General features: G+C 44.2%; 1 protein-coding gene across 2 annotated transcripts in view; it reads left to right on the top strand.

Moving 5' to 3' along the window:
• Positions 1-19,479, top strand: part of GTF3C1 (general transcription factor IIIC subunit 1) — an 81,346-nt gene extending 61,867 nt beyond the window's left edge. For both annotated transcript variants that reach the window (XM_054042472.1, XM_054042471.1), the window contains exons 27-37: positions 2,016-2,128; positions 3,242-3,304; positions 5,099-5,192; positions 7,759-7,931; positions 8,444-8,728; positions 9,941-10,194; positions 12,048-12,334; positions 12,826-13,504; positions 13,743-13,782; positions 15,984-16,176; positions 19,118-19,479. In XM_054042472.1, the coding sequence (XP_053898447.1) occupies positions 2,016-2,128; positions 3,242-3,304; positions 5,099-5,192; positions 7,759-7,931; positions 8,444-8,728; positions 9,941-10,194; positions 12,048-12,334; positions 12,826-13,504; positions 13,743-13,782; positions 15,984-16,176; positions 19,118-19,339 (2,403 nt within the window). In that variant the 3' untranslated portion in view covers positions 19,340-19,479. The remainder of the gene's footprint in view (positions 1-2,015; positions 2,129-3,241; positions 3,305-5,098; positions 5,193-7,758; positions 7,932-8,443; positions 8,729-9,940; positions 10,195-12,047; positions 12,335-12,825; positions 13,505-13,742; positions 13,783-15,983; positions 16,177-19,117) is intronic.
• Positions 19,480-21,772: the final 2,293 nt, after the last annotated feature.

The following is a 21,772-nucleotide window of genomic DNA, read 5'->3' as shown; positions in this document are numbered from 1 at the left end:
TAGCTATGGGGCTGCTGGTGTGGTGACCAGCTGATTCCTAAAGTTTGTGGAGTGAGGCTAATGGGTGTTGCAGGCCAAGAGATGAGGAATAGTTTCCCAAAGCTGTAGCGTGGGCTTGGTTGGGATCAGCTCTCCCCAAGACTGTTCTGCCTCCCTCTTTCTCTGTCTTGCATTTCTGGTGCCTCCTGCATCTCCTGATATACTTACTATCTGAATGTTCTGGCTAGAAGTCAGGAGGGAGGCAACATGGTCTGGCATGAGACAAGACCAGGTATCCAAGGAACTAGCTGGAAGCTGACAGCAGAAAATCCTGGACAGAGGCCTGGGGTGGTGGTAGGCAAGCAAGAAGCATGAGACAATCTGCTTACAAGGCTGGCAGTGCTGACTATGTTCTGATGCTCAGCTAGAGAGTGGCAGGGAGATTCTGAGAGCTGGGATGATGTAGGATGGGTGCGGTGCTGGACATGAGTTCACGTGATTAACAAAAAAGGCAACCCAGCCACCTCTGCAGCCCTGAGGGCCATGGCCAGGGTATTTCTATGTGAAATTCAGCCACTAGCTCTCCTCAAGCTGCACAAGAAAGTGCCATCTTTCTCCTCCAGCCTGGGGGAGATCCTTGGAAGCATTGCAGAGGTGGCTGAACTTCTTTTTAGCTATTCCCAGGCTCAGTCCAGGACCTTGACAAATTTTGAAGCAGCCTGCAAAGCACAGCAGCTGGGCTGGAGGGGTGGGTCATTGCAGAAGCACTCTGCACCTGCTGCCTGTAGTATTTACTTAGTCAAAATCTCCTCTTTTTCTGCTTTCCAGCATAATAATTTAGCATCCCTCTCCCCCCGTTCCCCAGCATGCTGGAATTATAGATCCTGTAGATGTAAATGAGATGCTGGCAATGTCATCTCCATGACTCATCCTGACCTGACATCACCAAAAGGCCTGATTTGCTAATTGGAACGTGGTTTTGGGCAGCCAGCATCTAAAGTAACCAGAGTGCCCTGCTGCTGGGCTGCTTCTGGTTGTGAGCTACACCCAGCCTGTGACCTGCATGCTGAAGAGAATGGAGCAGGTTTTCTGATGCATGTGCTCCCAGTATATGCTTGTTAAATAGCACTGTGACTCATAACCTAAAAGCCTGCTGACCTGACTGTGCCACCAGAGTGCAGTATCAGCCTTTAGAAGAGAATATCACCTTTCTTGCATGTGCACTTCCTCCCTTGCTGTGTTCAGAGAGAGCACAGGAAAGAAAAAACAAAGTAAAAGTTAAGGAGTAAAAAAACCTCAGAGGGAAAAACTGCAAAGGATAAACGTCCTTTTTCAGCAAACTGTGAGCTGAGTATCTTCCTGCATTTAGTTTCTAGTGTCAACCTTTATAACAAAGAGAAGGGGGGGGGGGTCTAATCCCTGGCCTTTCTTTGTCTCCAGCTGTTACTGTTTTGTTTCCCTCTTTCTTCCATTTCTCTTCTGCTGGTCCCTGTTTGTCTTTCTTTCTCTGGAACCAAATGGAATGTTCCCAATGAGATATCTGGACCAGCCATCCCCTGCAATATACTAGGGTTCTTTCCAACAATGCTTTTAGAAGCCAGACTTGTTTGAAGAGACAAATAATGGAACCTCACAAATTCACAGTCTGATAATCTGTGCAGCATGGCTGGTACACAGAAAAATCTCCAACCAGATGAGATTTAAATCAGGGCTCTTCTGAGAAAGCTGTCATACTGGTAATGAGATATCATTGTTTTTACAGAATACACTGTCGATAGGATACTTCATATGTTATTTAGTTACTCATAATTATGAAACAGCATTTGTTAAATAAATAAAGGTACAGGGTACATCTCATGACACATTATCCTGGCTCATTTACTGTGCTGCTTCCCCTACTTGCTAATCCATAAACTGTAGCCATTTGCAATGGGTCTTCCAGTTATGAATATGAAATAGGGAAGTCCTACTGCCCCTTTGCACTGAAGGAAATATACCTGTTAAGTGTTTAATATTTCAATCTCTTGTTTTGAAAGGTGTGTGCAAAAGAGTTTAAAGACTTTGTGGAGAGACTTAAAGAGAAATTCAGTTCAACCCTAGGGAATCCCAAACTCGAAATTCCAGATACATTGCAGGAGCTGTATTGCAGGTATTTTACTTAAGATGTTCTCATGTCATATGCAAAGGTGAGATCAGGACCAGATATAGAGTCTGCTGTCAAGAATTTCAGACATTTTGAGAGTACCTGGAATCATGGTATCAACATTTTTTCAGTTTGGTTTTCAAAGAAAAGTTGTTCATTAACATACACGTCTGAAATCACGATTCTACGTTTTTAATTACTCTCATCAGTTCACCAGATATTAATCTGCATTTTATATTGAACATTTTTATTATAGTTTTCATTAATGTCGTTCATATTTCTATTAGAGAAAACATTTTGAGTACTTGGATAACTGTCACAAACCACTTACTGTTTTGCATAAATTATGTGGCATGATTTTACACTGGGATTTGTAGTTGGTGTCTCCATTAAATAATAAAAAAGAAGTATTAATATTGATTCCTAAAAGAGTGGACACATCACATTCCTAGTTGCTGTAATAGTAATACTTAGCACTTATATGGCACTTTTCATGCATAGATTGCAAAGCACTTTACAAGGAAGGATAAGTATCAGTGTGCCCATCTACAGATGGGGAATTTAGATAGCCAAGCATGAAAATTTTGGCCTTATCCTCTTGGTGTCCCAAAGTTAGTCACCTCATTAACTTCCCTGATTTTGAGAGGAACTGCAGAATACACTGGGACTGAGAACTAGACATTCTAGCACCCAATGACATTTAAGTCCCTTCCACTCCTTCACATCAGGGGATAAGAGCAGATGCTTTCCCTCTCTAATACAAAAATTCTCTCTCTTTCCACACACCAGCCCTGTAGACAGAAGTATTTTGTATCCACAGCATAGACAGTGGCTCCAGGCTGCTTCCTCCCTATGTGCTTCAGTCTGGATGTGGACAAACAGCTTCTTGGAGACGGGAATTCATCTCCACGGCTCTTTCAGTCCTTGACACCTCTGCTGAGGTCTGCTAGGACAGGTGGTTCCCCAACATTGTTTTAGCAGGTTGTGTGTCAAGATACACAATGATAAATATCAGCCTTCGGCGTTTCAAGGGTTAATATAAAATCAGGGACTCTGTGTGTGATACAGGGCATGCTATTTTCTGTATTAAATGTTTCCTTTTTACTCTCTCTTAACCAGGTTCAGAGTTTTGGCCATTGGAGATGAAGCAAATCAAAGCATCAAACAGGATGTTCTCAACAGGTGAGGGAGAGTTAGAGGCCTTTCCCATTAGAGCTTGGGAGTTAAGTTGCTTGTGTTAAGTCTATAGGCACTTTTGACATAGGCTACAGAGAGGATTCTAAAACTCAACCAAGCCTTTCACCAACTCCCCATCAACCCCTTCCTCTCCAAAAGCTTTAGTAAACAGCATGCCCTGCGACTCAGTCAGGTCCTGCCCTTTAGCATGCCCTGCGACTCAGTCAGGTCCAAGCTGTTTCAGACCAAGAGGCAAGCTGGTTCCAAAGCTGAGGGCCTCACACACAGATCAGTCTATCATTCACTCCCTCTCTTTTTAAAATCTATGGCAGCAGTTCTCAGAAAGTGGGTTAGGACTCCAAAGTGGGTTGGGACCCCATTTTAATGGGGTCACCAGGGCTGGCTTAGACTGGCTGGGCCTGGGGCTGAAGCCCAACAGCTTCAGCCCTGGGCAGTGGGGCTCAGGCTTTGGCTTTGGCCTGCCCCACGCAGGGCAGCAGGGCTTCAGCGACCTCAGTCCCCCCCTCCTGGGGTCGTGTGGTAATTTTTGTTGTCAGAAGGGGGTCACGGTGCAATGAAGTTTGATCTGTGGGAATCCAACTGAAGTACCTTCACTGATTACAGCTGCAGCGGTATGTCATGAGGAGAGAGGCAACGTATCAAATAAGTTGGGTTCCGGGCCATTTAGGGCTTTGTTGGTCAAAACCAACAACTTAAATTCTATCCTGAAATCAGCGGGCAGCCAGTGCAGATCATGGAGCACAGGTGTGGTGTGCTCCCATTGCCAGCTTTACCAGCTTAAGCTTCCACGATGACTTGAGGTGTTTATAAGTGTGCTCGTGACCATGGTATCAGACCACCCCATCTTCCTGGCACAGCAGAATTTCCCCTATTGTACGCTTACTAGAGTTTTGTCCAGTTTAGTTTTCTGACTGCCAAGCAAGGGGAGACAGTTCCACAGCCTGGTCCACTTCATTCTCAGGAAGCCTTCTCTGGATATTCATTTTACATTCTCAGTTTCTTAAATTCATCTAATTAGTCCCAGGTCTGTCCCCAAATTAATCTTCTCCACCTAGTCTAAGGAATGGAGCCATAAGTAGTATTACAGTCCCTCTTGTTTGTAAAACACTGTAGACGAGGAGTGCCTATTTCTGCAGCTGTGGCCTTTGGCAGAAGGGTTTCATAGGCAGCAGTTAGGCACTAATTCCACCTGTATTATTAGCCTGTAAACTGTCTTGGAAGGTCCCAAGCTTCTGAACAAGTATAGAAGAGAGAAAGGGAAGTTTTCTCTATCTGCTAATTCTCATTCAAGATCTATAACAATCCAGACCCTCTGGGAATGTTGGTACCCAGTGTTTATTGTGAGTCATTTAAAAAGCTCACTGAAGTGTTATGTTCGTTAAAGTGTGGTGTCAGTCTGTTTTCGTTATGCATATGGCTTCTGAATCAGCCAAATGAAGGATGGGAGATGGCTAGATCCTTCTATGGGGGTCTGTGGTGGTATCAAAAACCCTAAGAGTTCTGTCTCCATGGGCTGATTGGGAGGAGCTATGATCCAACTATCCTGGCCTGGTATAAAGTTCTTGAAAAAACAAAGCGTAGCACATAGGGAAATGTCCCCATTTCGTTAGGAATTCAGATGTAGCAACATTGTGGCTAACTGTGTGTGTGTGTGTGTGCGCGCGCATATGCAAACATTACAGGCAAACACTCCATTTAAATATTACTGTGTTAATTTAATGATTGGGTGCTTCATGCTCAGAATGCCTTGAATAACGTAATTTGATTGTTTTCTTTCAGTATCTATGATATACACTTCCTAGTGCTCCAGAACCTGATTCAGAGTACTTTGGCACTCTCAGATAATCAAATGAAGTCCTGCCAGTCATTTCAGGTACCGTACGATTTTGCTTTTATTTCACTTTTTCTGCAACACGTTGTGATGGAAATAATAAAGTTCTTCAAATTTGTCAGAGTGGATCCCACTGTAGGTGCGCATGCGCCTCATGCACACACAACCTGATCTTTGTGACTAGCAGTGTCCAGTGGGGCCACACGTGTCCTGTACTACCGCATGCTTCCATATAAGGCCATAAAGGGCAGGGCAGTTGTAACGCTCCTTCAGTTCCCTCTTAAAGCCCATGGCCATGACAGAGGACTTGTCCTTTGAGGGCACAGAGCTGTTCATCAAGAGGATGGACAACACTCTGCACTCACTGAATGACTCCAGTGCTTCCTGCACTCTCTGGGGACTTACACCTCTCCTTCATACTGCAAGCCATACCATCCCCAGCCACGGCTGAGACAGCACACACCATCTTAGCGCCCCAGGCAGATGAAATAGCGAGCCAAAAGGCATGCACCATACAACACGAGGCACCAACCTTCCTCTTCCCTGGCAATGCACACAGCTGCTTTGACACATCAGCAGATTTGATAAGATAGTTGAGAGCTGCATCAAACCAAGTCTAGAGAGAACATAACCTTCGGAAGCCACCTCATCCCATTCAACTGGGTGTTGTCTGCCCTGACAGCCAATAGATGGATTTTAGAGATATTACCCATAGTTTCCCCATCCATCTCCAGGGACCCTTCTCATAAGAGCCTATTACAATCAGCAGTGTGGTCTCATTGCTTCATCTAGGAGCTGTAGAGGAGGTTCCTCAGAGTATAGGGGTAACGGCATCTACTGTCGGTATTTCCTCATTCCGAAGGACGAAAACCCTCTTTCTTCTATCTTAGACTTGAGCAGACTGAACAAATATGTACATGTCTCAGGTTCAGAATGGTAACACTTTCCTCCATCATTCCATCGCTCCAAGCTCAAGACCCGGTTCATGGCTCTCAACTTGCAGAATACGTACTTCTACATAAATAATTCCACAAAGATCGTTGAGTAGTGAAAATGCTGTGATCCTTTTAATGATGAGAAAAATAAAGATTTTTTTTAAATTTGGAATCCTAACAGGAGCTGATCTCAGTATTTACCTTTGAAATTGTTTCAGCGTAACTACACCTGTATTCCCCTTCCTCCCTCTCTCTCTCTCTCTCTCTCTCTCCCCCTTCACCCCTGTGATCCACTCCAGGAGTTCCCAATCAGATCTCAGGTCTCCTACCATCACCTGTCTTTGGGTAGGGACCCTCGTCCGAGTCCCTTCTGATTGGAGGGTTTAAGGCTGCACAGCTCCATGCCTTACACTGTTATATCCCCAGCAAGCCAGACTGCCTAAAAGCCAGCTTGAACCAGTATATGCAAGCCTCCCCAGGAGGTGGTACCTCTCTAGAGTTGTTTAGTCTCAGTGATTCACTTTAATCACCTCCCACTGTTTTTAGTTCCTGTAGGAACTGTGGTAACCCTCCTCCATGGAGAAGAACATAATCATATGTAAACCAGTCATAACTTTAATAAAATGAGGTTCCCAAAGATATTACATGGGATTGTGTCTGTCATGGCATACTTCCACATAGATAATTATGCAAACATTTGAAGTGCATTGAAAGTGCTGTGATCGTTTTAATGAGAAAAACAGATAAAGAATTTTAAAGTGCAATCATAACAGGAGCTGATCTCAATACTTATCTTTGAAATATCAAACCGGCACTCTGTTTACAAATTTCTATAGAATTTGGTTCACATCACTGGAATTTACTGGTTTCGGTTCCTAGGAAACCCTGTAAATGCAATATAAACGTGTATATATGTCCTTAAGCTTACGTTCAACTGTAAGTTCTGATTTGTGGTTTCATACTCAAAATGTAACTGACAATTTATAAACAATTCATACAGACTTGATTACCAGGGCTATTAATTCCAAATAAATGGTTTCCTAGTTCTTAGCAGAATCTGCATGCACGCAAACCGCCATGTAAATTGAATGGAATTTGTTTTGCCTCTTGAGCGAACAAGTGAAACTGTGTTATATTTGGGTATAAATTTCTCCATAAATAGCGTACCTCATAACATAATTTGTTGTACGTGATAGTGACTAGATCTCTGGAAAAAAAATCAACAGAATAGAGAGCTAATGCTTGGTATTTATGAGGTCAGTACCTGAGATTACCCATAAAGCTCACTCCAGTATCTCAGTAATGGCTATCATATTCCCCCCCACAATAGCATCTGGACATAGGGTTACCTAGGGAGGTGGTGGAATCTCCTTCCTTAGAGATTTTTAAGGTCAGGCTTGACAAAGCCCTGGCTGGGATGATTTAGTTGAGAATTGGTCCTGCTTTGAGCAGTGGGTTGGACTAGATGACCTCCTGAGGTCCCTTACAACCCTGATATTCTATGACATACAGGGATGACTTTGCTCTTAGTCTAACTTGCCTTGAGTCACTGTTCTGATTTGGATGTAACATTGCTCTACAGAGCTGAAGAATTTCTGATTTGGGCTGCCATATGTGGATTTTATTAACGTGTCCTTGCTGTAAATCTGGCATTTAAACTGTGTGTGTTGCAGACCTTTCGGCTGTACCGTGAGTACAAGGATGACATTCTTGTGAAGGCTTTCTTAGAATGTCAGAAGAGAAGTTTGGTCAATCGCCGTCGGGTTAACCATACCCTGGGTCCAAAGAAAAGCCGGGCTTTGCCCTTTGTGCCTATGTCATATCAACTATCTCAAAGCTACTACAGGTGAGTGTCCAGCAAAGTCTGCTGTACTATATAGAGCTACTGCAGTAATGTATCCAAACATGCTTTGCATAGAGGATAAAATACATAACTCTGTTACTTAACAAGGAATAGAAACAGTGAGAAACTAGGAACGAGGGACCAGATCCTCTGCTATGGCTAAGGAGCACACAGCAGGAGTTGAGGGTGTAAAGGTGATTTAAATGTGCGCCTTCAGCTAGTCCCCAGGCTTAGGTTAGAATAGCTGAAATGGCAGCTGGGGGATCATCAGAGAATTATAGGGAACTAAGCCTATTTTCTTCCAGCCACGCCCCTTGTGCTGGAAACTGCATTAAGGAGAGGGTAGCATAAGAGCTGTTAGGCCAATGGAGGGTTTTTCTTTGCGCTGGGATGCTTTGCTACAGCCTGGAACATAGACTGTTGCATTTCCTTTTGGGGGGTTTTGCTGTTTTGTGGGGATTTCTGCCCAGTAATACAAACCCTGTATAGATTCATTCAATTGTTTTTGTGTCCAGAGTCTTCACATGGCGGTTTCCCAGTACAATTTGTACAGAATCCTTCCAGTTCCTAGAGAAGCTCAAGGAAGCTGGAAAATCAGACGAACCCGATAGCTTTTCATTCAAGGATCAAGAAACCAAAGATTCAGCAGGCATGCTAGCTTTTCCTATGGATGGCCCCGGAGGTCATTGTGTAGCAATTCTTTCCCTGTTCTCCCTGGGTCTTATTTCTGTGGATGTGAGGATCCCAGACCAAATAATCGTGGTGGACAGCACTATGGTGGAGAATGAAGTCATCAAAAGGTAAACATTAATGCTCTGATCCAAATAAGGGCTGTGTATAACTTGCTGAATGAAATTGACAACAGACGGGAATATTCTGCTCTGCATTTCAGCACATGCTTTCCAGTGGCAATGTTGGATGTTTTCAGGGAGCATCCTGAAGATTTAACAGCATTTGTTAGTCTTTCATCTGAGCATTGGAATGTGTTAACTTCCACATTACCCTGGAAGAACATGCCTATGGTGAAGATAGAATTGCCAAAGACTTCATCACAGTTTTCAGAGATAAGCAGGGCAGCATAGCCTAGCTGTGCCAAGTGCACATGCTCATTGCCATTGTACCAACCTAACTGTTTCAGGGAATTACCATGTATTGTTGTTTTTGTTAGGTTTTCTATGTGGGTTTCAGCTCTGCTGTGGAGACTCATGTTGTGATTTGTGGGAAAGAAACTGTCTGCATGGTATTTACACTGTGCACTTGCTGTGGCTCCAAAGGATGGGCAACCTAAGAAATAATGAGAAGACCAGGCAGCTGGTGGAAAGGAGAGCTCTGCTATTAAGTGTTGCTAATAAAATCATTAATATACAGCATAAATCCAGGAAAATAATCAAATACCTGAATATGGGATACAAAGGCATACTGTGAAGGAACTAGGGAGTGATGAACACAATGGAAACCAGATACAGATCTAGCCCTCTATGGGGGGGTGAGGCATCTCAAAGCTCCATAATGTAGCTGATGAAATGACCATGTAGCCTGACTGTTCAGTAGTTGGAGCTGATGCATTGGGATTGTTTTTAAAGAATTTACAGATTAAAAGTTCCCAGAAAGGGGAGGTCCCTCTTCCAAGCTTTCTTGCAATTCCTTTTTACTGTCTGGTTCTAAGCATTTCATTCATCAGGCTACTATAAACAGCTCTACAGCAAAGCAGTCTTCTATGGGCTGTATTTTGAAAATGACTAACATCTTGGAGTGCGGAGCAGAATGTGATCTTTCTTGATGTTGTGTAATGAAAGACCTTATTGCAATACATACATTTGACTGGGTCAGCAACCTCATTTCTGAATTTCCTGATTGTGGTTAAAATCATAGCTGGAATGTTGCATTACTGTAGTGTTGTGTGTTCATCATCGATCCTTTTAATTGATTTAGTTTAAATGAAATAAATTATTGAAAAAAAATTTCTTGTTTTGGAAGAAAATGGCAAAAGATTAACAGTACATTTCCTGCAGTTTGGGAAAAGATGGTCTTGATGATGACTATGATGAAGATGATGACTTGGATGAGAGCTCTGGAAACAAACGGAGAATAGAGGTAAAAGCTCGTCAAGCATCTCATACCAATTACTTACTCATGAGAGGGTACTATGCACCAGGAATCGTCAGCACACGCAATCTGAACCCCAACGACAATATCGTGGTCAATTCTTGCCAAATGAAGATCAAGCTGAGATGTGCCCCAATGCCAGGGAGGCTCAGTACCTCAGGTTAGTTTCTGTATGTGTGTAAACAAGTAAAACAAATTGGAATGGATGTCATTCTGTGCTTGCAAACTCAAGGGAATGGAGGCAGTGTTTTTATGCAGTCTCCTAGCAGGATCATCTCCTTTCATACTTATAAAATATCTGATTCTTCCTGTATTCTCATACTACTTATTGGGCTATTTCATTCTTCTGACTCTAATGTAGTTTTATTAGTGCACCTTGCTTTGATCAGCTTCCTTGGTAACTTAGCTCCTTGTGTGTATCCCACTTTATGTGCGGTCATTAAGCCAAACATGCCTGCTACTTGGTGAACCTATCAGTCCCTTTCCTAATTTTAAAACCTCTTTTGTGTTACCTCCAAGTTTCCTCTTCTGTAAGGAGACTGAGCCAATCTCCTTGAAAAGCTCTTTGGGACAGGGACTCTCGCTTATTTTGTATTTTATACAGTACCTAACACAACGGCGCCTGATCTGGCTGTGGCCTTTAGACTCTGCTGCAATATAAATGTTGTTAATATTCAGAACTCTTATTCTTGAGACCTGTCATCAGCTGTACTCATTGTTTAGTATCTGTGTCTAAAAGCTGCAGCCAAGATCGGGGCCCCATTGTGCTCAGAGCTGCACAAACACAGAACAGGAGACAACCTGAGTAGGGAAGACAGACAAAGAGAGGGAGAAAGGGAAAATTTATCTCCATTTTACCCACAGGGAACTCTCAGGCAAGGAGTGCAGTTTTTCCCATGGTCGCACAAGGAGTCGCGGGATCTGGATTCAGTTCTCAGCTCTGCCAGAGTGCTGGTCCAGTGCCTTAACCACAAGAGTGGTGATGGTCTTTGCTCAAGACAGATGTATCCAGGAAGGATTTCTTGGTTTGTAATGGAAGGCCTGCTGCTGTCCCTGCCTATGCTATTCACATCTGTCACAACAAGAATCTGAAAGTCCCCATTCCTGAAGTCCTGTTACCATACAATCCCTGTATGGGTCAATCAGGTTGCCAGCCCATTGCATTACTTTCCCGTTCCTCTTGAACACCTGACTTTGGCCCTCAAAGGAGAGCAGGTGTTACGTCACAGTGCCCAATAGGGCTATCTGTAAACACCAGAAAAAGGAAGGTGGAAGCAAAGAATCAATTAAGAATGGTGTCATATCTGTCCTTTCCCCCACCCCCAGCATCCTGGACCAGAAAAGTCACTTTTGAAAACCGTGTGTAGTTTGGAGCTAACTGATAAAGAGCCTCTCGTTAAGGCAAAAACCACTCAGACAGAGATGTACACCCTATTTATACCCAGTTTTTCTAGTGTCTTCATGGTGGCATGACCTTTCATTCCATGTTCTTTATCAGACTTGGCCAATAGCTTTCTACTCTGCATTGGCTTCTGTCACTCATTTCTACCAAAGGAGTCACTTCTCCAGAGTCTGTCTTTTTGCCCTAGGCTCTCCAGTTGTGATTTTACTGACCACCTTCAAAGACATAGCAGAACACTCTTAAATCTGTTCATTTACAGGATTTCCCAAGTCACCCAGAGCTAGAGAGAGAGAGACTGCAAGAGTCCAGTCTCTCCTTTGCTGACATTTCATACTGGCTTGGGGTTAGAGCCTTTGTAAGCCAACTTGATGGTTCCTTTTCTGCAGCCCATTTCATACACAAGTTTGGAGGGCATATAGAAAAATGGAATTTGCAGTGGTGAATATGGAACATTGAGCTATATTTTTAATTGAAGAGTCTAAGAAGAGACTTGTTGACAGAGGAGCCTGGAAAGATTTTTGATCCTTCTGTCATCCACTGTATGGTAACTTTAGTACAGGAAGATTTTGTCTTTATCAAGACTAATACGCTCATTCTGTTTTACTTTGCAGTTCCTTCTGTGGTTGATAACATGGCTGTAGGAATCTCCTGCCTCCCTGATACTTTTACCAGGCTGCTAAAAGTCCAGGAAGCGACTTATGACGTAGATCAGTTTGTCCTCCAGTGTACAGAGTGTTATGGGTATAGCTCCAAAGATGTATCTGCTGTCCTGGAGATCCGTAATGCTATTGAGGCATCCTCTTCCTTCGGGATTGACAAGGCAGAACTGGGCAAACAGTTCCACTGCTATGAAGAAGCGGACACTGAACGCACCAGGAGTTTACAGCAATATATTCAGGTTGGTTTGCATCTCCATCACCATATATATGTGAACTCCATAGGACTCTTTTTGAATAGGAAGGACATCTAATCCATGTGAAACAAATGTGAACAGAATTACTTCCTCTGTGTGATAAATTTAGTAGTGAGATTCCCAGTCAACAATCAATGGTCATCTCACCTCGTACATCCTGTGTTTGTCTCACTGAAGACCAGAAAATATGGTGGCACTAAATGAAAAGGTTGGATGAGTGACTGCAGTCACCTAGGGCACCATGGTCAGTCTCTAAAGTGCACAGGAATATTTCAAATCTTTGCTGTAGTTTCAGAGGCGATTAAGCAACGGAGCTATTCCCTTTTTTAAGTCTATAGGACAGGAGAGTTGAAAAGGGACTGAGAGTTTGGCAAGGCACTCTTGCAACTGGTTACAATAATGGGAATTCCAGGAAGTTTTGATACATACTGGTATTCCACAGCGCTACCTAAAGATAAAACTTGTTTCTTTTTCAGGACCTCCTTAAGATGGAACAGGTGTTAGAAGTGGGAGGGAGCACTGTACGATTGGTTGCAATGACATTTGCCAAACCCTGGCTGTTGTATTCAGTGTGTCTGAAGAATAAAGTTGGTGGTGCTGGTCTGCAGGGCAAAGACTCCGTCACTCACTTGGATTTGCAACAGAACTCTCAGCAGCCAGAGCCAAAGAAAGGGGTGGCAACTTCAAGGGAAGAGGGACAGCCTGGCAAAGTCTTAAGACCTGTTATCAGTGATGAAGGACCCTCAAGGAAAAGATTCAAGACTCAACATGGTGGGCTTCAAGATGGCACTGAAGTCCATCAGGACATAAAGAGCTGTTCAGAAGGAGCAACTGAAGCAGCCCCTGATGCAAGTTTAACTGAGCCCACGCAGGTGAAAGGGGTGTTAGTTGCACATGAAGGAATGGGTCCTTTCAGAGGGCAGACAGGACACTGTGTGCAACATCCTGTGCACGGACCAGAATCTGTCACTGGTAAAGATAAAGAGCAAGATAAAGCCAATTCTGAAGAACAAGAGACTGCAGTAGATGATAGTGTTGCAGCTAATGAGGAGGAAAGGCAGATGCCTAGCTTTGAACATACAGCCAGAGATACAGCATTGAACATGTCGCTCGATGATGCATGTCACCCACAGGAAAGTTCTGAAGTCTCTAAAGGTGCATAGGAGTTTTATTCATAAGGGATATAGACTAGTTCGCAAGCTATACGCTTATACCTGTAAATTCACTAGTCCCAAACCTCATAGCTTCGTGCTATAGCAGAAAACAGACATCTCTCTTACTGCTTTTTCATTAATAGTGAATAGTGATTTATGGCAGTTAATATAAAATCTGTATGTCCTTTTTTTTTTTTTTTTTTCTGGTGCTCATTACATGTTTTCTGATCTTTCTTCAGAAGATTCTTTGACAAATCTACCCCAGGCAGTACGGGAAAGGTGAGTAAAGAGAAGTCTGTAGAACCATTAAATAATAAGCATATCATGCTTATATGTGCAATAATTTAGAAAAATATCATGTATAATATAATACAATATATTAGCAAAATAACTACAAAAGCAGATGTGGAAAGTGTACACTTGGCGCTAGTGTAGTGTAGTGTGTCTCCAATTCCTTGGTGAACCCAAAGTGCATGGAAGGACTCTGGAGATGGACTCACTGTCCTACCTCGTCCTCTTCCTCTTGTTACTTCAGATTCCTTGCCCCTCGGCATGGCCATTCAAAATGTCTCTGGGGCATGGGCACTTCTGAAAGTCCCCAACATATTATAAACACTAGAAGGTACCTAGTGTTTATAGGAACCCTAGCCTCTGTTTGTCGGAGGGTGGAGATGGATGGCAGGAGAGAGATCACTTGATCATTACCTGTTAGGTTCACTCCCTCTGGGGCACCTGGCATTGGCCACTGTTGGCAGACAGGATACGGGGCTGGATGGACCTTTGGTCTAACCCAGTACGGCCATTCTTATGTTCTTAAGGAACAGAAGTAATCCTCTCCACCCCACACTCAAATAAACTTAATGCGCATTAGGCCCTGCTCCCCAAGTGAGGGTCTAGGGCTGGGGGTCAGGACCCCTGTGGGGGTTGCGCAGTTATTACATGGGGGGTCGCGAACTGTCAGCCTCCAACTCAAACCCTGCTTTGCCTCCAGCATTTATAATGGTGTTAAATATATTTAAAAGTGTTTTTTATTTATAAAGGGGGGGGTTGCACTTAGAGGCTTGGTATGTGAAAGGGGTCACCAGTATAAAAGTTTGAGAACCACTGGTCTAGGGAATAGAACAATATTGGAGTGGTAGATTCCAGTCAAGAACCTGGCCATCACCTCGAAGATGTTAAATTAGGGGACTCAGTACCTCGGCTGATCTCTGCTGTTGACACACAACACAGAGAGAGGAGTCTTGTGTAGCCTTGTAGGGCATTAAAGAGCCGTTTCCTTGAATTGGACCCATGAGCAGAGTGAAAGCCAGCATCATTTTTGGGCATGGATGTGAAGTGCACCCTGTGACACACTCTGGCCCTGTGGTTTCAGCAGCAGATCCAGATATATCAGAAATGCAGATTGTATTGAACTAAAAATTATATGAAATGAGCAATCCAATCAGGTAGGCTTCCTGACAATTAGTTGGTTTATTTGTTACTACCCCCATAATCTTTAATGTGATACAGAGTTTTGTATTGTCAGCTCAACTTCATTGCAGAAATGGTAGGGGGTGAGGGCAGTTGGGACTGTTGGTACCTGGGAAGGTGTGTGCGCTGGGGTAGGGACAAATCTCTTCTTTCTTTGTCCTTTGCAGCCTGGTTTAGAAGTTGCTATGTATTTGGGGTATGAGGGACTTGTTTTTTTCCCTGCCCCAGTAACTCTTGACAGTAACCAGCTCTCCCACTGCCTTGTCCCAGTATTTGCCAGTGCATCCAGCAAAAATAGCCAAGCACGTTAGCTGTGCACTTCTGCTTCATTGATTGGCACTGAGATGGTTTATGTTAACAGGCTAGCTGCCTTTCCCAACGAGTCAGGGAGCACTCTGACTTAGCTGTTGCTCATGCATTTCCTAAGCATTCCCACTGGTGCTATGCAGAAACCATGATATGGAACTAAAGCCCCTTGCTGAAAACACACATTACCTACCTCCTGCAATGTGGTGGGAGGAGCCCTAAGGTAGAGTTTCCATCCAACGCACGCACACATTTATTTACTCAGTTCAGCTCTGGGGTCAAACCACCATGGAAGCTGAATAGAAACTAGCATTGGTCTCCACGCCCACTGCCAGATTAAAAACACTGTCACTCACCAGCAAACTGGCCATCACTAGGATGCTTTGTTGTGACAAACTCACTCCCAGATCACTCTCAAAGGGGCATGCCTAGCAAGCAGTACTTCTGACCCTGGGACTCTGGTAGCTGGGTGGAACATTTATTTCAGGAGAGCCCTGCAGGGACTAAGGACAGGGATCTGCAGCCCAATGTGTTTGCACAGAATCACAGAAAGATGTTATATGAGAGTGCTGTTATTTTTGCTTCTCATATGGGTGCTTTGCTAGTGCAGGGAAACGGAAGAGACGCCTCTATCTAGCAAGCAGTTTGCATTTTTAATTTTTAAAACTGAAACTGACAAAGTGAAACTTACTGTCCCTCTGCAGGGCCTGTGAGAATGTCTCTTTCATTGGGAGGCCGTGGCGAATCGTGGACGGGAATCTGAATAAACCAGTGTGTAAGGGAATGATGGAAGCTGTGCTCTATCACATCATGACAAAGCCTGGCATAACGGAAAACACCTTGCTGCAACATTATGTGGGGGTTCTTCAGCCTGTTTCTGTCTTGGAGATACTACAGGTACGTTTTTATCAGATGTTGAACGTTATCCTATTTCAGCCTCTGTTTAGTGTGACTGTCCCACTGGAGTGTTACAAAAGAGTCTTACCTGTCCACACCACAGGAACAGACTCCCTTGTTGGGAGTCCCAGGGGAGAAGCCAAGAACTGTGAATGGACCGTGGAGACTGAGTTCCCGTCTCATGCCTTGAACAGGTTCATCTAGGCCAGGGCTGGGGTGTGCTGGCTGGTGGGGTTGATAGGAAATGTGCCCTGCCATGCCTGTTCTTTGAATGATTGTGGTGCTTGGTAGCAACTGCATAACTAGGATTGCCTTCTAAAATGGGCCTATTGGTGTGAAATGTCAAGCATGGCCTGGGTCAGAACCTCCAGGATCCAGAACTGCTGCTTCGTCATGGGACAGGAGCCACAGGAGTTCCACGCAATCCTTTGAAGCATTCTGGTGACCCAGTTTGGGTCCAGACCCACGGGTTGAGAAACCCTGATCCAGACAACATCCAAAATCCACTCCCCCCGACAAGGACACTAAACATGTAGACTTGTTGGGAAGGAAGGTCTTCACATCCACTAGCCTTCTGTTCAGAATAGCAAACTATCCTGTCCTATTGGCTAAGTATGACTATCTGAACTATTCCAAGATCACAAACTGTAGAAAAGCTGTCACGGCAAGACAGAAATCAGTTCCAGGCTCTTATTGAGGAAGGTAAGCTGATGGCCAGAACCGCATTTCCATCAGCGGTTGATGCAACGGACATCTCATCAAAAAAGCCTTTAGTAAGCCTTTTGATACTGTCTCACATGACCGTCTCATAAAAAAACTAGAGAAATATAACCTAGACCGGAGGTTCTCAGACTGTGGTCCGCGGATAGTTCCCTCTATGGTGCGCGCCTGGGCGGTCGCACACAAGAGAATGAAGGGCCACCCAGCTAATTAGTGGAGCCGCACAGGTGTGGCTCCACTAATTAGGTGCCTGGACCCTGGAGAAGACACACATGTAAGGTGAGGTGATGGCCTTGGGGGAAATAGGAGGTAGGTGGGAGGGGGCAGTGGGGTGAGAAGAGGGGGTGGGAGGAATTTGGGACGTGCAGGCTGCGGTGGTGAGAGAAAGAGGCGATTTTCCCCAGTTCCAGGGCTGCGGCTGCCAGGAGAGACAGCCCTCCTTCCCAGCCTCAGCTCTGTGGCTGCTATGGCGGGGGAGAGACACCCCTCCTTCCCAGCCCCAGCGGGTGAGAGAGGGCACATCCGTTGCATTAGAAAGGTAAGACTAGTGATATTAAAATATGAGTTGTGTGCTTTTCTTTGTAGAACAAAAAAAAATTAAGGGTTTTTTTTATATAGCGCTTTTATCCAAAGTGCTTTACATTAGTTAGCTAATGGTACAAACAACATTTGGAAAGATCATTAAGTGGTCTGCCGAGACCCTCAGCAATTTTCAAGTGGTCCACAAAAAGAGTTTGAGAACCACTGGCCTAGACAAACCTATTATAAAATGGGTGTACAATTGGCTGGCTGGGAATCTGGAGTTCCAACCTGGAGAGGTAGCAAGCACTTTGGAGGACAGGATTAGAATTCAATGTGATCTTAAAAAACTGGAGAAATGGTCTGAAGTAAATAGGATGAAGTTCAATAAGGACAAATGCAAAGTACTACACTTATGAAGGAATAATCAATTGCATAAATACAAAATAGGAAATGACTGCCTAGGAAGGAGTACTGCAGAAAGAGTTGTAGCAGATCACAAACTAAATGAGTCAACAATGTAAAACTATTGCAAAAAAAGTGAACATAATTCTGGGATGTATTAGCAGGAGTGTTGTAAGCAAGAAACCAGAAGTAATTCTTCCACTCTAGTCAGCACTGATAAGGCCTCAATTTGAGTACTGTGTCTAGTTCTGGGCACCACACTTCAGGAAAGATGTGGACAAATTGGAGAAAGTCCAGAGGAGAGCAATAAAAATGATTAAAGGTCTAGCAAACATGACCTATGATGAAAGATTGAAAAAATTAGGTTTGTTTAGCCTGGAGAAGAGAAGACTGAGGGGGAACATAAGTCTTCATGTAAATCATTGTTGTAAAGAGGAGCATGACCACTGAGGACAGGACAAGAAGTAATGGGCTTAAATTGCAGCAGGGGAAATTTAGGTTGGACATTAGGAAAAACTTCCTAACTGTAAGGGTAGTCCGGCACTGGAACAGATTACCGAGGGAGGATGTGGAATCTGTCATTGAAAGTTTTTAAAACCGGTTAGACAAACACCTGTTAGGGATGGTCTAGATAATCCTGCCTCAATGCCTTCCAGTGCTACATTTTTGATTCTATGACTTATGGAATTGACTTAACTCTAATTTGGTGAGAGCTGTAGTGGTGTAAGAGCCACAGGGCGGCATCACCATTTTATATATCTACGGTAGTTAGTTCTGCCAAAGCTATCCACGCTATATTGTCCACTCCTGAAATGTCTGGTTGCTCCACTGCTCCAGGGTCGCCTGACGGAATGTTCCCCTTCAGTTTAAATGCCAGTTAGACCCTTGACTATCTGCATTTGCAATTTGCTTTTGTTGCAAGTTCAAGGATCTGATGCCATTGCCACAACTATGCCTCAGGCTTGCCCAGAATGCACAGAGCCTAGCAGTGTCAGTCAGCCCTCTGGGATACCCACCCACAGTGCAACATGCTTTTATCAATATACTGCTGCATTGTGTGGACACATGATTCGTGAGCAGAGTAGCTTAAACTGGTGCATGCACTCAGCAGCATGGGCTCACATTATTGGTTTAGTTATATTGCTGTAATCTATAGCAGTGCCACTTTCTTGTGGAGACGAGACATCTGGAGAAACAATCTATGAAGCATGTCACACAGAATAGTCTTACTGGGTGTTACTGGGTTTTAGCATTTCTCTGTAACTTCTTAAGCTAAAACATGTCAACTTTTCAACAGGGCCTGGAAGCCCTTGGCTGCATCAGAAGATTCTGCATGAAAAAGCCCCCGGCAATATCTCTCTTCTCTCGGCCTGTTCCTGAAGAAGAGCTAACCGACTCCAAACTGAGTGAGACTCCAACAATATTTTATGAGCCTACCATAGACTGTACTCTGAGAATGGGCAGAGTGTTCCCGTACGAAGGCAACTGGAATAAATGGGTGCAGATGATCCATGTATGAGAGATGGCATGGTGCGTCATGCTTGTCCAGCCTGCGTTGGTGAATGCCAATGGAGGTGAAACTTCTGGTGCGTCCCGTAACTTGTGCTCTGCTTGTCATTTTGTCATGTTTTGTTAAATAAATTTTCTTATTGGGAATTACTTCAGGCCTGTTGCAAAGCAAACCAGATGCCTGGCTCTTGGATGGGGAGCCCACCTGCCTTCTCTACAAACGCAGGGTCTGTGGTCCTCAGAGGACTTAGCTTTACACATCCGTGTCAGAGAACTGAAAGCTGATAGACTGGCATGCCAAGTATTTATCACAGATCAGGGGAAGCAGCCTGTCAGTCCTCCCAGACAGCAGGGCAGCAGTGTTTCACCTCAACAAGCAGGGTGGAGCCTGCTTTACGCCACTCTGTCAAGAAGCAACTTTACTTTGGGAGCTCAGTATTGCCAGTTCAATAAATCTTACCTGTCAGGCATACAGAACAACCTAGCAGACCACCTGAGCAATTTGTTTACATATCACTGTGAGTGCTCTCTTCACCCAGATGTGGCCAGATACATTTTTCCACAGCAAAGTCCAACGTATCAGCAATTCTACAGGATCATAGCCCACGTTCCATACTGACATGGTCAGGCAGGCTCCTCTACACTTTTCCACCAGTCCCACTCATTCACAGCCTATTGCTAAAGATAAGTCAGGACCAGGCCAGAGTCATACTTATTGCCCCAGCACTGATTCTCCACTCTCCTGACTCTATCAATGAAACCTCCAATTTCACTTCCACTAGACTCAGACCTAATCTCCCAGGATCACGGTCGCCTACTCCACCCAAGCCTACAATCCCTTCACTTAACTGCATGGATGCTCCATAGCTAGACACTGGAGAGAAGGCTTGTTCAAAAAGATATTCAAGCGGTCCTGCTAAATAGAACAAAGCCTTCTACAAGAGCTACTTAGCTTGCTAAATGGAGGCATTTCTCCATCTGTTCTCGACAGTATGGGGCATCATTGATCAGTTCTTCAGTTGAACATATAAGTCTGCAGAGAGGCTGAAGCGAAGCCTCTGAGAGGGGTGAACTGACCCAATTAGTCAATGGTCTTTTAATGCCAAGACCCAACCTCCCCAGAGTAATCTGTGTGCAGCGGAAGAGTGTCGTGAGCCCATCTTAATCCCCCAGTCTTGACCAGGGGCAGGGAGGAGAACTAAGATTAGCTGAGCAAAGAGATGGGCGTGTGGACACTGACATTGGACAAAAAGCCATGGAAGGAGACTGGAACTGGGAGTCAGTGAGGATGGTGAATATGAACTAGACTTAACTAGATGCCAAAAGCAGAGAGAAACAGATTGGAGGTGGGGGGTTGTGTTTGTGCATTGCTCCCACGCTGTTCATGGAGCTTTGGTATTAGCTGCACCAGCAGAGACTGCAGCTTGCTGATTCTGCAGTCCTCAGTGTTTTTCATAAAGACCACAGGCTCAGTTCAGTGGCAAAGATGCTTGGTCAGGTTTATTGTCGACAAACCAAGGTTCTAGTGCTCCAACTCAACAGTTACAGGTACGCTAACCCATGTCTGCCCGCAGCAAGGTAATAGCTCACTTGACACAGCGCCATCCCCTAGGCTAGTGCAAAGTTGCCGCTCCTATGACTTCTTGTTTTATACAGAGACACAGACAAGTTATGTATTACAATCCAGACCTGTTTCCACCCTTGTACCTCAAACAAAACATCCTCATCCATTATCCTGTCATTTCCTACAAGGGGTCTGGGTGTTCCTGTACCATCTCTTAGGAATGTGTTCATGTAGTTACTTAAGAACTCTGTGTGCTCTGTACTATTCTCTCAAGTCAGGAATGTGTGTACTTGGTTAGCTGATACGGTAGAACCTCAGAGTTACGAACTGACCATGCATCTCATTTGGAACCAGAAGAACTCAATCAGGCAGCAGCAGAGACCAAGTAAAAAAGCAAATACAGTACAGTACTGTGTTTAAATGTAAACTACTACAAAAAATAAAGGGAAAGTTTTTTAACAGATGATTTGACAAAGGTAAGGAAACTGTTCCTGTGCTTGTTTCATTTAAATTCAGATGATTAAAAGCAGCATTTTTCTTCTGCACAGTAAATTTCCAAACCTGTATTAAGTCAATGTTCAGGTGTAAACTTTTGAAAACTATAACGTTTTGTTCAGAGTTATGAACATTTCAGAGTTAAAAACCACTTCCATTCCTGAGGTGTTTGTGATTCTGAGGTTCTACTGTACCTAACTATCCTGACAAGCCTACTTTGGTTCATACTGTTAGCCATGCCTAGGGGGCCAGCAAGGCTTACGGGGGGGACTAGAGATGAGGAGCTGGGAAAATTAGGGGGGAGACTGGGCACGGAGACTAGGACTGGACTAAGAAGCCTGAGGTGAATGAGACTGGGACAAGAGCAGGGGGGATGGAATAGAT

This window comes from Malaclemys terrapin, chromosome 10 (assembly GCF_027887155.1).
Source record: "Malaclemys terrapin pileata isolate rMalTer1 chromosome 10, rMalTer1.hap1, whole genome shotgun sequence".
Taxonomy (NCBI): domain Eukaryota; kingdom Metazoa; phylum Chordata; order Testudines; family Emydidae; genus Malaclemys; species Malaclemys terrapin.
Note: the sequence above shows the minus strand (reverse complement) of the source record. Positions and strands in the feature narration are given on the sequence as shown.